Genomic DNA, 18,107 nt, shown 5'->3' on the forward strand with positions numbered 1-18,107 from the left:
GCCACCTAAAGTCGAACACCTCATATTTTCTCTTATTATCTGATTTTGCAGAACCCTGGACAGTTTCCCAGACCACTTATCGGAAAACTTTTTTCACCCATCGGTGTGGACACTCTTCAGCTATGTCCTTCCAAAAAATAAAACCGATATCTTTTAAAATCTCAGAACATAATACATAAATGTAAATGTAATGATACGTATGAAATTTATGAGGTAAACTGAAAGTCGGACAGTCTTCATTTCATACCAAAATGACCATGTAGCATGCCAATATTGACCAATATGGTTATAAAATCATTTGATATATGTTATTAAAGGCCCATCGACCAGTTTAAGGCAGCGCTCTAGCAGCAATCGAACACGACATCGAACATGAAAAATATATGAGATTTGACATGTTCGATTTGATAACCAACAAATCGAACATGGCAAATCCCATACATTTTTTTATGTTCGATGGCGTGTTCGATTGCTGCTAGAGCGCCGGGTAAGAGGTCATCAGCATATTACATGGGCTAGGTCAAGCGTTCTACGGTCTGAATCAGCCAAATACCGTTGATGGAAGGCTCCAACGGAAATAGCATAGTAATTTTAAAGATATTGTAATGTTTTTTCTCATAATTTTAGTGTTTCTTAATCTTTTAAAAGTATCAGGAATGAAGGAGATATGAAAATTTACTACCTATCCTGCCATTGAAACTTAATTGCCTCAATGCCGTGATTAATTAATTAGGTACAATAATTACTGCTTCAAATTAGTTAGTTAGTTTTAGTTTTGTTCCTGGCTTGGTTACTGAGCATTTTTTAACATGTCAATAACATAATTCGTATCTACTTTTAGCAAGGTAGTGCTTAAGATTTTGTGCTATAAGCCCTCATGTATCCCCACAAAAAACAATTGCCAACGTTTTCTACAGGGTGCCACTTAACCTACACTTTTCAAAACTGCAAAACTGCAAAACAAAAAAATATAAAAATCGATAGAAACTTAAATGTTTCAACACTTTGTCTGATAAAACATGAGCGAAAGATAAGGTAAGCACATTTTCATGGTTGATGTATTCATAGATAGCTAGATTGTTAACATATTCCTTGTCCGTCTTTACCTAGCTTCCCCTACCTGTAAACAGTGGCGGATTATCTGTGTTGAGGGGGGGGGGGGGAGGTATAGGATGCTCTGTTACAAACTGGACTAACGATCATGCCTAGAGCTCACCTAGTCCGCCCACCGTTAGATCAGTTACTGTTTATACAATTTGTAAATCGGTACTCTTGTCAAAAATCGCTAGAACTACAAAACTTGTTATGTCTTCCTGTTTTTTTTTAATTAAAATGAAAACATACACTAATTTTGTGATTTTTTCTCGAAGTATCAAAAGAACCATTGCGTTCCATACTTGTGAGCCGGTTCATTTATTTTTTCATGTGATCTGAATGAACCGTACGGTTCTGGTTCATTTGGCACACCTCTATATCAAGCAAAACGATGGTATGTCGATCTCCCTCTACCTGCTGCTATTTGCGATCATCTGTCGATCTCGTTCGTGGGCTCTCCCTTTTTTCAAAGTAAAGAATTCAAACCGAGAGAACAACACAGAGAGAGAAGAGCGAGATGCGTTAACACGCTCTGCGCCAGGGTTGTGCAGCTCGATCGTGTTGCTATTACTACTTTTTTCCAGCACTTTACTTTTTAGTATACTTTTTGCTTATTGCATATTTAAAATTATCAGTGATTCTTAGACAAGAGAGAAGTCATTGTGTCCCAAAAATTCCGCCTGAAATGGTTTCTGTTTCATACATTTTTTTCCAGAGAGATAATATGATACAAATAATTTAATGTTATTTTGTTCATTTTATTTGGAAACGAAATTTATGCGAATCAAATACTTTTTACCACGTTCTAATTGTATAATACACGCATTCTGCGATGATCTAAACAAAGGTCAGTAGTAAGGAATCGGTTCAAATTTAATATGAGTTATTGAAATTTATATCTCTGCGAGAGTTCAATCGTTGAAACTGTTTGATAAATATTGTTACGAAAAAATAACAGACAACTAACGATCGTTTTCAGATTGGAACAGACAGAAAAATTGGTGTAAACAATTGCAGCTACACAATTCTCTCACCGTGCTAGACAGCGTGTTTTGTATTAGCATTTTAAATCCCGCAACAACGAAACCCATTCCATTTCCGGGTTGCTTCCGCATCCGGAGTCGAAAGGGCTCTTGGCGGTTGGGTGGCAACGTCAAAAATGCAAAACTGGAGAGGATGTTGATCTGCCAAAGTACAAACACACTGGCCAAGAAAGAAAGGCAGGAAAAAGCTACACTGCACGTATCATTTTAGCGTTTCAAACGCTGCTCTCAATGCACCTGCAACAACACGCACATGTAGCGCGTACAAACATAGGAAATGGAGAGGTCCGATTCCGATTGAAGATTCTGGACCGTTTCCGATGCCTCCACGAGGGTAGTGCGGCCGGTTCCTGCATGGTTTTAATCTTGCTCAAACTGTATGTTCTCCAACACCCACACGCCCCTATGCAATTGAGTTTATTTAGGGGGGCACAGCATAGAGCTCATAAACCGACGCGTATGATTACGGCACCAAACCCCGTAGGCCGTCCTCCTTGGCGGACAGCCCCTCGAAGTACGCCGTTCGAGCACGGAGAGAAGAGTGAAACGAATCAAACCTAAAGCTAATAAAAATTCCCCAGAGCTTGAAACGATCCGACCCGGGCCGGAGTCTTGTCCGGCTCTGCATGCCAGGAGTGTAATTTAATTCCACTGGAATTCGAGAAATCGAACCAATCGATTTCCAGAAGGAAGCGAAAAAAAAACCGCAATCGGCGAGAACCGCGGTTTTACCGAACTCGCAACGGCCGCAACTCGAAACCGCGTGCAGGCAGGAGAACCGGAGCTCATGCGCGTGCATAAACATAAACAAATGTCTAAAACGAGATTTTATCGCAATCATGCTGATCACCCACCACACATGCAGCAATAATCACCGAAAGCAGCGCAAGAGGATAGCGAGCACGGATTGCGAAGAAGCTGCCCGGTTTCTTCCTACTTTACTACGCTGCCATCCTCTTTTGTGCTGAATAAAACTAATTATAATCATCTCCAAAACCCCGCAAACATCTACTGCCCTCCTACCTTCCCACAGCGGCAGCAGCATCGCGGTGCATCGCTTCCGCCAGCGCGTTTGCCAAAGATCTTGCTCAAGCGATCGACACACGCTGACTCATCAGCACTCGCAGAGGAACCGGCTGGCGGGCAAAAATAGTACGTCCAACATCTGGATATCTGTCTGTCTTGTCGGTCGGTGCCTGGCCCGTCCACCCGCCCAGGGGCCCATCGAGGCAGACAATAGAGTCTATTTTGCTTACCGTCCCAGCACACGGTGCTGTTGGGCGGGGAGGAAAAAACACACACACACACACACGCACAGAACCAATGCCAATGCTTCCGAACATTAGCTCGCACGTCGAGCGTCGGCTTAAGTGAGGTAATTAGATTCATTTTAGATGAGGTAACATTTACCCACCGTCACCACACTTTTTGCCTGTGCCAAGGGTCCAGGGTAGAGAGAGAGGGGGAGAGGGCCAATAGGCAGCTCATTAGCAGGCTGGCACCTGGCACGCTCGGATGCTGTGCTTCGAGAACGTTATCGCCCGCGTTATCACCTTCCTTCGGAGCATTTCCACGCCCTTGCTGGTGTAAATTTGTCACGATAAGCGGACCGGCGGACGTACTACCGCTATCAGCACCACAACCATGCTGGGCGATAGGTTTTGCGACAGTGGCCGGGAACATTTTGTCATCGGTAGCGCTTACATGAATAAGCATGATATGTCTCTCTCTCTCTCTTTGTTTCTCTTTTTTCGAGAAGTTTTATTGTCGTTAAGAGCTAAACGGTGCTGGGTTTCGTTCGCAAACAAACGCACTATAATCGTACATTCTGCTACACACAGCACCCACACACAGGCGGGTGCTCACTGACTTTTACATATCTCCTATCTTGCAAGATACATTGAATTTAGTATATTTTTTTTTTAACGCTACATGGTTTACCGTAAAAATGTTTGAGGGATTTCCTAACTTGTTTGTTTGTTGTATTTTTTGTTTTGTTTTCGTTGACGAAGCTGTAATAAATTCGCGAACAAAAAAAGAGTGTACGCTCACAGTACGGCAGCATGAGTTTGTACGGCAGCATGAGCGATTCCACACGTAAACAGACAAACAAACAAATACACAAAGTGCAGGACTAATTCTAAGCTAGGGCTCCATATATACGCAAATACCATCAAATCATAGTATGTATCAAAATCGAAAAAAAAAACATAAATTTTACACACATTTTCCTGCTTCGATTCGCGAATGCTGCACGTTATCGAGGCTCGTTATGGGCGACCCGCATTGCGCAACAGAGCCGTCACATCGGCCACGCTCATCAACCGTGGACCGTGGTTGCGATGACGCCGCCAGTACGCGGCCACCCGCTGCTGCTGCCGTCCTTCACCTTCCGCTCGCGCTTCGCCTTGCCCGGCGACCGAACCGATCGGTCGCAGCAGATACTCTCAGACCGCCTCGAGCGTGGTGCAGATGCCCTGGCTCGCCTGCTGCCGCTGCTGCGCCACCATCTGCCGGTACATCTGCACGATCTGCTCGTGCAGGGCGGGCGACGCAGTGCCACCGCCCCCACCGAGCGGTGCGTCCGCGTGCAGCTCCTGGTTGAGGTAGCCGGCGGCGGCTCCCGCTGCGCAGGCCGCCATCGTCGCGAGGGTGGCGGGCGGGAACCCGCACAGCTGGCGTCGAATCTGCAGGTCCTTGCGTGCGCTGAGCGCCCGGCCGCACTGGTGCCGCTGTCCCGGGACCGGTTCGGTCGCGAGTATGAGATTGCGGCGCAGCCGGGCCTGCTCGCGCAGTGCCACGTGGATGGCCGCGATCGGGTGCAGGATGCGGTCCACATCCTCCAGCTCGCGCTCGACGCTGCTCACGCTTGCGGCCGGCTCGGCGGCCGCTGCTGGCGACGGCTTTTTCACGCCCACCGGGCTGCTGCTGGCCGTCCGCTCATCCGCACTGGTTTCCAGCTTGATCGCGGCGCTCTCGTCCGTCCCCTTTACATCCTGCTCCTTGGGCTCGTGCTTCCGCTCGGCCACCTGGTCCTGCTCTTGCCCTTGCTGGTCCCCTTCCGGCACCATCTCCTGCGTTTCCTGCTTCGCCACCAGCTGCTTCTTCTCCTCCTGCGGGGTGGAGACTGTGGCGCACGGGACTACTCCAGCCCTGCCAGCCACGGTCGCCGCCCGGAACTCTTCCAGCTCCTCGCGCAGCTTCTCCTTCGATTCGGTCAGCACGCGCTGGGCGTAGTTTTGCCCCGCCAGCCGGGCCGAGATGCCGATGTCGAGCAGGATGTGGTGCGCCTTCCAGCGATTCCGTGCCGAAACGGGGAACTGCTGCTCCCGCTGCGCGACTGGCTTGAGCGGGCGCAACGCCTCCTGCGCCAGGCTGCCCCAGTCCACGCCGAGCGGATCGCCCAGCCCGCGACAGCGGCCACTCTCCTCCGCCTCCAGCTCGCCGTCCGAGATCTCCTCGAAGTCGAGATCCATCTCCTCCTTCAGCTCCTTGTTCGCGTGCAGCTTGCCAGCGTCCTTGCTTTGCTCGGGCGTCGGGCCGGCCAGCTCACTGCATGGTGCCAGCTCGGGCAGTACGCCCGGGTCGCCCAGCGCCACTGCTGCCGGCAGCGGTCCGCCGGTTGCGACCGTGCCTGGTGCCGCGTCCCCTTCCCTGGGCATGGCGCTGGGGCCGGCGATGGCCGCTACCGGCGTTTGCAACACGCTCGCCTTGCCTGTTACTCCCAACTCCCCTTCCCCTTCCTGGCCAATCAGGTCAACCTGCTGGCTGCTGCCGCTACGGTCGGTCGATATCGAATCGCACAGCTGGTTGGCACTGATGTCCTGCAAGGAAGAGAGAAAGGAAAATAAAATGATTAGATAACAAAAACCAAGAAGCACAAAAATCTTGTTTGAGGTCAAGTATACAAAAAAAAAGGAAAGAAAAAACAGCTCCATGCTGCTGTGGTTCTAATTATCGTCCTATTAATTTGAAAGCTTTTGAAAGAGAAATCATAAATGTCCGGGATGCACTGTTCAACGAACAGTTCGCAAACCAGCGGCAAAATGCACCCACAAAAGAATAAAATTCGGCAAACAAACCAGATTCGTCACTCCTTAACACACGGGTTTAAGAAGCGTGGAAGAATCTCTACGCCATTGCCTTGAGTTGTTCCCTAATTTGTCGATTCCATGAAAACGAATGAGAATGGAAGTGTTTGGTGATACGAGTGACAAATGTGAGAAAACTACATACAAATTAATATTTACACATAAACACAAACACAAAAATAAAAGAAACAATTATAACAATAAACAACACGGCACACGCACGCTACAAAACTAATGAAAATGAAAGGAAACGAAACATGCAAAGCGCGATCGAGGCAAGCAGCAACATCAACGGCGATGAAACAAATCACGACATTTTAATATCGCGCAGGGCGTGAGCAGATGAAGAGTTGGTCAAAAAGAAATGGTGAAAACAGAACCGAGCTTACACAGGACGACAACAAGCGGGGCGACTTAAGGCCACCGACGATCGCATCCTCGTACGATTTGTAGCGGGCTTTCGACAGGAACGGTGGTGGCCGCCGATACTCGGACGCCGAACCGTTTGCGTTGCTGCTGCTGCTGCTGCCGATGAGTGATGCCCGTAGTTCCAGCGGTCCGGTGGGTGGCGCACGGTGGTCATTGATTTCCTGCGTTCCCAAACGTCACACACGCACGTACGAGGAGAACGACAGTGGAGGGAAGACGTCGCCAACGGTGATGATTAGGGATGAATATGGGAAGGGTTAGTAATGGAATGATTAGCAAGCCACCAAGCGCCACGAAGGAAATGATGATTAATGAGTAACCGATCAGGGACAACGGGTTTAATTAGTTAACAATTAATTTAATCGTCGGGATGGAAGTAGGTAGATTAACTTAAGACTAACGGAATGACGAGAGTTTATGGAGATGTAATGTTCTATCGATGACATGCTACTTATGACTGTGTGTGGCTAATGTACTCCAGGATTATTAGAGTGCATTTTAGAGTGAATCTGATTCCTTTTAGGGGTAAGCAACTATCCTGAGTGCCATATGTGACTAGATGTTGGTGTTCCCATTGAACCAAAAAATAATCAGTCCTGGCTCGGACTATTTGAGATTAGAACCTACACGACTAGTTAGCGTCTCCCATGCTTCCATTTCCCGCACGATTTGCCGACTGTACAAACTAAATTTGATCATTCTGTTTATGTCAAGACGTTGACTACAAACAGTTCAGCAGTTGCTTGGTTTGCAGAAGTTCAGCCAACCAAAATATTCTGCACGCCTTTCATTACTACAATTCTTCTACTTCTTCTTGGCGTAATGTCCTGCGCGGACATGTCGGCCTATACAGGCTTTCGAGACTTTTTCAGCATACCACGCAGCCGAATAGTCAGTGGACGTGGGGACGGTTTATTCTAGGCTTGCTGCGTTCGAGTTGACGACTTTTACTACACCATGGAATCACTCCTACATTATGTACTACAATTTTTACTGCAAATCAGTATGCTGTTCAATTCCATTACAACAAATCACTGAATGCGCATCAATATACTTATACTCGATTGCTCTTTGAAATTTGTAACTTAATTTTAAGCGTTGTAGAGAAAATCAATCGAGACGGACCATCGAAGTAGGCGTTAAATCGCCCGAAAACACGAGTTTTAACTACTTTTGTAAGATTGGAACAAAAGCCAAAAGGTAAGGGATTCAATCTGGTTTGAATTCTAGGCAGCGAAAAAAACCATTTGGAAAAAGTACAAAACATTGATACTAAACTCAAGAGACTGGTGGATTTTCGTTTCCTCAATGCTTCAATTTTAATTTGAAAGAGTTAGTTCGTGTACTGATTTCAGAAGCGCTTATAAGCATCCAACTTTGCCAGATGATTGAGTAAGCATTCCCAAACTTACAGCTCAAATAATTTTGTCATATATTTGACTGAACTGCAGCAATAGAATAATAGTATGCACTAATATGCCTTGATCGAAAAGATCAAAAAGCTAGAAATAGCTCAACCAGCATGATTCACCCATTTCATGTATGAGAAGACAGATGCAAATTTTGCGGACAATTTGCCATGCATCCAATGGAAAGTCACCAAACTAGTGCTAGGAAAATCTGATTCAAATTCATGAATCTGAATGTGTCAATGTGAAATCTTTGAAATGATTCAATGAATCTGAATCTCGGTTGGAAAGATTCATGAACCTCAAAACATTCATACATCTCGAAAAATTGAGGAATCTCAAAAGATTCGTATGTCTCGAATGATGTACGAATCGCTAGGCATTGATAAATCTCGAAAGATTTATAGAGCTTGGACATCTTATTATTCTTATTCTTGGCGTAACAACTATGAGGTCATGGCAGCCTATATATGCTTTGGAGACTTCTTGGCATATAGAAGACAGCCCGATAGTTTGTTTTGCTACGAGGAGACGGCCCATGCTTGGCTTGAATCCGACGACGGGCATTCTTAAGTCGTGCGAGTTCTGTATGAGATCCAGCAAATTCAATATTTTTAAAATCATACATCTCTAAACATTCATGCATCTTTGGAGATGCATCTATCTTGGAAGAATCATGAATCTTACGAGATTAATGAATCCTTGGAGTTTCAAGAATCTTCAGAGAATCGTGAATCTTTACAGATTCACCATTCTTTGGAGATTCGATACGCGATTCGAATCACTCATCCCGGAAGATTCATATGAATGGATCTCAACGAAAGCTTCATAAAACCCACCACTACACCAAACCAAAACCAAACCCCCCGTAAACCGATCTCGAGTGTATGCCCTCCTGCCACCCACGAGCCCTCTTTCGCAACATACCTCGTCACGTGTCAGAATATCATCGGGGTCGTCACTGATTTCGCTCAAGTTGTCCACCTCCATCGTGTCGAGCGCTTCGGACGTCGCCGTATCGATCACCGCACCGCCGGTTTCCTCCGCTGCAGGTGACGCGGGCGTCGCACCTGCCGCCGGCGCTATACTGCTACCCACCGCTACCGCCGGAGCTACTGCGGCCGGGATGGTTGCACCGGTGGCAACAGCATCGGCCGGTGCGGATGGTTCGTTGGCAGCGGCAAGCGGTACCACCCTCGGTCCCGCATCTTCCGGAGCAGGACTGGCTGGTTCGTCCAGTACGGCGCGCCGTGGAACGACTGGTGCAGCTGGCTGTGCTGGAGGAGGTTGTTGTTGTTGTTGCTGTTGCTGCTGCTGATGTTGTGGCTGTAGTTGTTGTTGCTGCTGCTGTTTCGCTGGATCCTGCTCGTAGTTTGCAGGAGCGATTCGGTGGGGTTGCTGGGGTGGATGTTGCATCACGCCGCCTGCCGGATGCTGCTGCTGATGATGGGGATGGTTATGCGGATGATGATGCTGCGTTTGTTGCTGCTGCTGCTGCTGCTGCTGCTGCTGGTGTTGCTGCTGGTGTTGCTGATGATGATGCTGCTGATGCTGCAGCTGATGCTGCTGCTGTTGTTCGCCGTGCATGTGTGGTTCGTGGGAACCGCCGCCCGGTCGCTGATTCTGCATCGGATGCATACCGTGGTGCTGCTGCTGATGCTGGTGCTGTGCCTGGTTCGTACCGGGTGGCGGTGCTCCTCCACCATGATGCGATGCCGCCTGCATCGATGGACCACCACCGACGGGTGGCGTCTGCCGGTGGGCATGGGCGTGCTGCTGGCTAGCCGGCGATTGGTTCGGCCCCATGCCATGCCCGGCGGCCTGTCGTTCGGCTTGCAAGTTTGCCTGCGTCCGGTTCAGGCTGTACTTGTTCGGCGTGAAGCGATTCAGAGCGGGACCACCGCCCGGCCCCATATTACCGCCCACCCCGCCACCGCCGATAGCTCCGGCGCCCCCGACGCCGATGTGCGGCTTGCGCGGATGGCCATGGTACGGGCCCTGATGATGGTGGCGCCGGAACATGCCGCGCTCGTTCGGCGGTCCGGGCCGTTGATGGTGCAGAAAATCGCGCTCGTGCTCCGGCCCCGCCTTTGGCCCGTGCCAATCGCCCGGCGGTGCCCCACCGGACGGGCCACCGCTACCGTTCGGTGGCGCCTGCCAGGAGCGGCGCGCCGATGGACCGCCTGGTCCGCCGCCACCGTGGGACGGGGGTGGACCGGGCGGCCCATTGCCACCGCGGTCGCCATGCTCGTGCTCCCACTGGCGCTCCTTGTACTTCCAGTCGCCGTGCAGCATGCCCCGCTCCGGTTTGTCCGACCCGTGCCACGAGTCGCCCGGACCGTCCTTCCACGAAGGCCGCTCGTCCCACGCCCGAGACCCACGCGGCTCGCCTCCACCTCCTCCACCGCCGCCGCTGCCACCACCACCTCCACCACCACCGCCGCCGCCACCGCCTTCACCTCTGCCACTCTGGTACGGTCCGTCCAGATCCACCATCGAGCCGTGCTGATCGCCTCGGTCGCTCCATTCGCCCCGCCGATCGCCACCACCCTGCTGCTCGTAGCGGCTGCTCCGCTCGACCCGTTCGCACTCCCAGCCGCCCCGGTCGTGGTGTGACGGCGGTGCCTCCCTTCTCGGCGGCGGATCGTCCGGATAGTCGCGCACGTACTCGTCGCGCGCCGGACCACGGTCACCGCCTCGTCCACTGCCACTGCCACCCATCGCTAGCCGCTCGTCGTAGGCCAGCTCGCCCCGGTCGACGCGGTACTCGCGACCGCCGCCAACCCCTCCACCTGAGGACTCGCTACGGCCCAGCCCGCCGTGCCGTTCGTAGTGCGGGGGCGGCGAGTCCCGACGTGCCGAGCGCAATGGCGGCGATACCAGACTCGCCCCATACTCCCGCTCTCTCGACCTGCTGGTGGTGCGCCGCTCGTGCAGCTCGTGCAGGTAGGCCGCCCGCTCGTACGACCGATCTCGCTCGCGCATCGCACCCCGCGAGCCCCTAGCCGACGTGCCCGGCGAGCACGGCGAGCGGCTTCGGTCGCGATCGACCGACTTGCCGGGCGACCGAGCCGCAGCCAGTGCACGGGCGCGTTCCGCCGGCCGTGGCAGCAGACGCTCCACCGGCCGGTGTCGATCGGGCTTCTCCAGCCCACCATCATTGTCCCGCCGCAGGCCGCGTGCCTGTGCCTGCAGGTGCTGCTGCTGTTGCTGCTGTTGCTGCTGATGCTGCTGCTGCTGCAGCTGGTGCTGCTCTTTGCCGACCGCCACTAACCGATCGCGCTCCCGCTGCCGATCCCGAGCCAGTGCCTCCTCGCGCTCCTTCTCCCGCAGCACCATCTCCCGCTCGCGTTCGGCTCGCTCACGGTCGGCCCGCTCGCGCCGTTCCCGTTCCTTCAGCACCTCGTGCCGGCGGCGCTCGTCGCCCCGCGTCAGCTCGGGCGTGCGCTCGCGCCGCATCGGCATCATGTCCCGGTAGCGGGCGGCCGCCATCCCACCCATCGGCGACGAGAGCCGCCGCTCGGGACTCTTCTTGCCCTTGCTCTGCAGCTCGCGCATCGGCAGCCCACCGCTGACGCTGCCACCGCCGGTTCCACCACCACGGGACGAAGCGGGCGACACGCCGCCGGAGCGCATTCGCGGCGAAACTGGCCGCATCTTGAGCCGCTCCCGTTCCCGCTCCCGTTCACGTTCCCGCTCGCGCTCCCGCAGGCGCATTTTTTCCTTCTCCCGCTCGCGCTCCTTCTCGCGCAGGGCCAGCTCGCGCTCCTTCTCGCGCACCCGCTCGCGCGCATCGATCGCCGACATTTTCTCCTTCTTCGACGAGGAGGACGAGGACGCTTTCAGTGCGTACTTGCTTGCGGACGCTTTCGCGCTCGCCGGCGACAGATCGCGGGACGACACCTTGCGCGACACGTGATGTGTGCCGCCACCGCCCGGGCTGCCCGGCAGCAGCTTCTTCACGCGGATCGTCTTGGTGAGCAGCACCGAGCCGCCACCGCCGGAGCCGCTCTTGCCCGCCTTGGCCAGCAGCCGCTTGTTGCGCTCCTGCTCGTGGGCGGCCGCTGCCGCCGCCAGCTTTTTCGCGTGCCGCTTGGACAGCTTGCTGGAGGCGGTGAGGGACGCAGACGGGCCGCCCCCCTCCGAGCTGGAGCTGGTGTCGTTCCGGGTGCGAACGCGGGCCGACACCGCGTGGCGCTTCTTCAGCCGCCGGTGGTTCGAGTTGTGCGAGGACGAGCTGGACGTGCTGGACGTGTCCGACTCGGAGGTGTCCGTGCCGCTGCTGCTGTTCGTGCTCTCCGACGTGCTGGTGGAGGTGTGCTGCTGCCCCCGCACGCCCAGCTGCTGGTGGCCGCCACCATGCTGCAGAGACAGCTGGTGGTGCAGGTGCTGCTGCTGCGATCGGTGCGAGCTGCCGGTCAGCTTCTTCATCTTCTTGCTCAGCTCGCCGCGGCTGTCCTTCTTCTTGCCCGAACTCGACGCGTCCATCTCTAGCTTCAACTCGTGCTGCAGTTCCTTACGCTTCCGCTCTAGGATGGCCTGGTCAGCATTCTCGAGGGACGACTGGTCCCAACCGCTGGCACCGGCCGCGTTGCTGCTCCGCTCGCTGCTGACACTGTGCGGTGGTGACCGTGCCTGCCGTTGCCGGTGCCGCTGCTGCTGCTCCTGCTGCTGCTGCTGCTGCTGCTGCTGATGGTGGTGGTGGTGGTGGTGTTGGTGATGGTGGTGATGATGTTGGTGCGTCGATTCGTGAATGTGTTGTTGCTGGTGCGGATGATAGTACTGCTTCAAGTTGCCCGCTTCTGGGCCGTCCTTATCCACCACGCCGGCGGTACCTTTCGTCGTGGCGGCCGATAAGTGTTCGCTGTGCGATGGAATGCCTCCGGGCTGCTGCTGCTGCTTTTGCTGTTGTTGCTGCTGTTCCTGCTGTTGTTGTTGCTGCTGCTTTTGCTGCTCCTGCTCCTGCTCCTGCTGCTGCTGCTGCTGTTTTTGGGCCGCACTTGCCTTTGCCTGCGCTTTGGCCGCCAGCTGCGCCTGTATGAGCCGTGCGTGTGCGGCAACACTCTCCGGTACGGTGGCGATGCTGCTGCTCGTTGCCGGACCGGATTCTTCCGCTGCCGATACGATGCGCTTCACAATCTCCTCTTTACTTTCCTAATAAAACAAAAAACGACATGCAGGAAGAAAACACAGCCGAAAGTTAGAGAGGCAAAACGGGCGAAAAGAAATACTTTCATACGCTTGGTACACGTACGCCGGCTTCCTGTCCGTGATATTGTTGTTGCTGTTGCTGCTGTTGCTGCTGCTGCTGCTGTAGCTGCTGTTGGGATGATCCTCCTGCACGGCCGATCCGCTTCGTGCCAAGCCGCTGGAACACGCTGGGGCGATCCTTGATGAGGGTTGTCTTCTTGCTCGCGAGTTCTAGTGTTATTTTACGCTTGATCGGTGCAGACATCTTATCCCCGCTCGCCCCTGTGCCGACACATTTTAGACCCCTGCGGCACGCCTGTGTCAGCCCAACGCGCGCGCGAGCGTGCGCCCTGTCTCTCTGTGTGGCTGTGTGTGGATTGAGGAGTTGGTTTCGCTTTTCGTTTTCTCTCCAAATGGGGTACACTGTTAGCCCTTGAGGTTGTTTGATAGGGGAAAAGAAGGCTTGATCGTGAGGTGTAGGCTTCTTCTACTGTTCTCCCTTCCTTCTTTTCACAGCTCACTGTTCTCTACTATCGCGTTGGCTCATTTCCCACTTCATTTCACCTATTTTGCTCACTTGGAAAGCCAACGTACGCGCACTTACACCACTGCATTGAACACTCCGCACCGTAACACCGTCCTCACAGTTGCCCTTTCCCCCACTACACGCCCGGCTAGCTGAACGTCTCCCGGTTCACGCCAACGGGTAGGTTATTGAAAGGCTGTCCGGAAGCTGTCCACACACGCTCGCTAACTATTCCAAAACAGAGCGAAGCTATCGAAGACGGGCAAAACGCATCGAGATCCGGTGGATTGCCGGATACCGCTCTCCGGGGGACGCCCTGTCGTCGCACACCGAATGCGCGTGTGTTGGTGGAGGGGTGAAAGGTAGCAGTGAAAACTCCCACGCAAGGAAGCAATTAAAAGAAAAGCAGCCCGAACACCGTCGGTAGCTCGACCGGACGCGACTTTTAGCGATGTGCACTGTTGGGCCAAAACACTGTTCCCGGTAAAAAGGGTTTTCCGAGTCACAGGGCCCGGGTGGTCGGCTTCTTTTTTGTGTTGTTCACCGTAAAAGACGCCCTCTTGCAGAGACGAGAAAGAGGAAAGGTTCAAGCCAGCGATAGGGCATGCAGTGTAGCCTACCAGCACGCTCACGCACACACGCGCACTGCAGAGAGGAATTTGCGACGACAGCGCAGCCATTTTATCGGGCATAAACAGGTCCCGCGTGTGACAGCCGAGGGGTAGGAATGAACCGCACCGGCGCGTATCAGCGCCATCTGTTGAGCAATATGCGGGGTGGATGGTTCGAAATTCAACAGTCGACATCGAAACTGTTGCGTCGGTGTGATGGTACACACTTAAAAATATTTCACGACCTCGGTTAAAAAAACTGCCGAAATCCGTCGGCTCTTTCGATTCTTGCTGATATGTCAGTTGAAAAAAACCCAGTAGCCGAAAATCAGTACCATTTAAAACTGAAATATCAGTTAAACAAATATTTTAACCAAAACTCGGCAACACAACATGCCGAGCACATACATTAACACTGCTGTCACCGAGATAATCCGTCAAAATAACCGAGATTTCAGCTTTACTACTTGGATTAGCCGAGGCTTGGTATTCTTTCTGTCATTCGCCATTCTGTTAATCTCGTGCTAATGAAACGAAAACCTTTCGGAGTGATGTTGTGATGTAAAATAAAAAATGTAAAAAAAGTGAAAATGAGTCTCACAGCGAGAAAAAAACGAAAATCAGTAGCGTGCGATCGAGCACAGGTATGGAGCGGGGTTGGGGCTAGGAAACTCCATCAGCGCACGCAACCGGTGCTCTTCAGAGCATCGCTCGGAGCAGTCCCTATTCAGATGTGGAAGCTAATCCGGTTGGTTCAACCTTTGCCAAACCGTTCAGACTTCCAGGATTCATTTCCGGTCACCTACACGAGGTAAATATCCAAATACTTGACCACGTGACTTCCAATCAGGGTTCACTCAGGCTTGTTTCACTCTGCCCGCTTTACAGAACCGTGTCTGTACCAGTGCCCGCTCCTTGTCCAGCTCATTTTCCTGTACCGGTACCACATCCAAACGCTGTGCCCCATCCGGCGGTTGAATCGGCGCCTGTCCCAACGCTTTCCATCACATCAAAAAACCCATTTGATACGCAAATAAAATCACTAAAATAAAAATAAAATGTTTTTATTTTTAGCCGAAATCTCGATTTGCTCTAACCGAAAATCTCGGTTAAACGTAAACGTCAAAACAAAATGACATTAAGGGCGGTGGCAACGCTTTTTCGCATGCGATTTTATCGGACGGCCTGTCAAATTTTTGTATGGGATTTGACATATAACGTCGGACGACGAAATCGCACGTCCGACGTTATCTGTCAAATCCCATACAAATCTCGTCCGATAAAATCGCATCCGATGAGCGTTGCCACGGGCCTAAGGCCCGTGTCTGTGCTCCATCGGATGCGATTTTATCGGAAGGCCTGTCAAAATTTTATATGGGATTTGACAGATAACGTCGGACGTGCGATTTCGTCGTACGACGGAATCAAAAAATTTTGATTTCGTCGGACGCCGCATCCGATTTTATCTGTCAAACTAAATGTGTGGTGTTTTGTAGGAACAATCTCAACTTAATTTTTCATAGTCGTTATATTATTTAAATCATCCAATTAATCGCAATATTATACGAAAAAGCCTTTGACAGCACATGCGATAAAATCGCATGCGATGGAGCACAGACACGGGCCTAACCGAGATGTCGGCAACAGAAATTTAACCGAGATCTTTGCCGAGATCTCAGTTGTGCAGATCTCGGCAAAAATTAACCGAGATTCGGCAAATTTTTTTAAGAGTGTATATGTACAGGTGACTCTTTACATAATCAACCCGAATTACGACAATTTGCTGACTATTTGAAGTATGAATGTTTACAAAAGTCATTTAGATAAAACAAAATCGCTCATTACCGTTACATACATATGAATGAAGATTTTCACCTGCCCGAACTTGAATATAAATAGTCTTTCCCCGAAGTGCGGGACACTCTAGTTGGCCAACAGTGCCGCAAGATATGAGTTTTCTCAATAATCTACCTGTCATTTGAGATACTATTATGATATACAGGCGGTCCCCGAGATACACGGTTACCGCGTATCTCGAATTTCCGCGTAAGTCGAATCTCGTGATTTCCAGCTAAAATATCACAAATTTTCGTGTAATTTTGCAAGTAGGGGGCGGTTTTAGTCACTTTATGAATTATTTGATATGATTCTGACTGAATATAACTGTTTTAAACCTTTTGAAATAGTTTTAAACATTCGATCAAAACGGAAATTATTTGGCAATTTGCAATTGATGTGTCAAATCAGTACAATTTGCTCAAAGAATTGTCAAATTTAGAAAACCGCGTATCTCCGAATCCGCGTATAAGAGGTACCGTGTATCTCGGGGACCGTCTGTATTATTGTTTCTCCAAAGGATACTCATTGTTTGATTTTACACTCTTGACATTTGAAATAAAATCGCCTGTGATGATGCGGCAAAATCAAATGATTTTCATTTTTCCGCATGCGAGGGATTCCCAATAGCTGTTTAACATTACACGGTTTCCCACGATTTATTGGTAGGTTCCCATCAATTTCTGGTTGGTTCCCATATTTTTTTTTGGCGTTCCCACGATTTTTTGGCCATTTCCTAGAATTTTTTGGTTTATTTGTTTTGATATCCAATCGGTCGATACCAATAATTTATAGGAACGAACCAAAAATCTATGGGAAACGATAAAAAAAATCAAGGGATCGCACCAAAAAATCATGCGGACTGACCAATAAAAAAGGTGTGTTATTTTTGCCGTCGTGACGCCGCTTGCCATCGTGACCACCCATTGAAATTTTCTGGCTTTTTTTTATTTTAAACGATGTTTCGAATGCGCCCATACAAAATTGTGTATCTCATATGGTTCTTTACAAAAATCATTTCCAACCTAGAACCATTTATTCCATAGGCAAAATACGTTGTGATGGCTGGTATCCCTGTTGGCAACGAGTGGCGGATGTGCTTTTGCAAGTCTGGCAGCACTGGGTAAGAAGTATGCGTTAAAAGTACTTCGTGAAAAGTGCTAGTAGAAGATGACCTGTTTAATCATCTTTAAATATTCTGGATTTGGCTGGAATCAATGCTTGGCTCTTATACAAATAACTTAAAAAGTTTAATTTGAGCCAGGTTCTGATGAAGCAATGTAGTATTTTGTCCTGATGCCAAGAAACCTTAAGATGTGTTATAGATGCATAACGAATGGGACAAATTTGTTCCATATGGCAGTTCTAGTAAAGTTGAAAAGTCCAGCGGTTCTAGTGTTAACATATATAATGGATCGTCCTTGGAATACCTTGGAATTAATCTGAAACCCATGTCGTTCCTGGAACTTTTACACAACCGTTTTACATTCGTGTCCATAGAGGACCGCCGGGTGAATCAATGTGCGATATATCTCACATTTCGTGCAGTCTTCGAAGTATTCCGTATCCTAGCAGTCGGTGAAACCGTATGTATGTATGCATGTTCCCTGCGTTTTCGGATTTCGCTACTGATGTCGTTGTCAGAAGTAATGGCCGTCCCAAAATAGCAGAACTCGTTATTCACTTCGAAATTATCGCCGTCAACTAATACACTGTTTCCTGGTTGGTCTGGGTCTCTGGAAGCAGGTATTTTGTCTTCGTCCCATTGATTCTCAATAAAATTCTTGCTGCTTCGCGTTTAAGTCGGCTATACGCCTCACACCTTCGCTGTTGTCTTGTGGATGATGTCGATGTCATCCGCGAAGCCAAGAAATTGG

The 18,107-nt window shown here is 50.7% G+C and overlaps 1 protein-coding gene across 4 annotated transcripts; it reads right to left on the reverse strand.

Moving 5' to 3' along the window:
- Nucleotides 1–3,870: 3,870 nt before the first annotated feature.
- Nucleotides 3,871–14,451, reverse strand: LOC11175550 (filaggrin). Of its 4 annotated transcripts, none has more exons than XM_061641578.1 (4): nt 13,322–14,451; nt 8,995–13,221; nt 6,619–6,819; nt 3,871–5,962 (listed from the first exon to the last, which is right to left on the reverse strand). In XM_061641578.1, the coding sequence occupies exons 1-4, from the start codon at nt 13,520–13,522 to the stop codon at nt 4,586–4,588; spliced, it is 6,006 nt and encodes a 2,001-aa protein (XP_061497562.1). In that variant the 5' UTR covers nt 13,523–14,451; the 3' UTR covers nt 3,871–4,585. The 4 variants fall into 4 exon arrangements, with proteins under 4 accessions (XP_061497562.1, XP_061497553.1, XP_061497575.1 ...); XM_061641569.1 differs by having other exon boundaries at nt 13,307–14,451; XM_061641591.1 differs by lacking the exon at nt 6,619–6,819 and having other exon boundaries at nt 13,322–14,450.
- Between the last annotated feature and the right edge of the window lie 3,656 nt (nt 14,452–18,107).

This window comes from Anopheles gambiae, chromosome X, assembly GCF_943734735.2.
Source record: "Anopheles gambiae chromosome X, idAnoGambNW_F1_1, whole genome shotgun sequence".
In the NCBI taxonomy this organism is placed as follows: domain Eukaryota; kingdom Metazoa; phylum Arthropoda; class Insecta; order Diptera; family Culicidae; genus Anopheles; species Anopheles gambiae.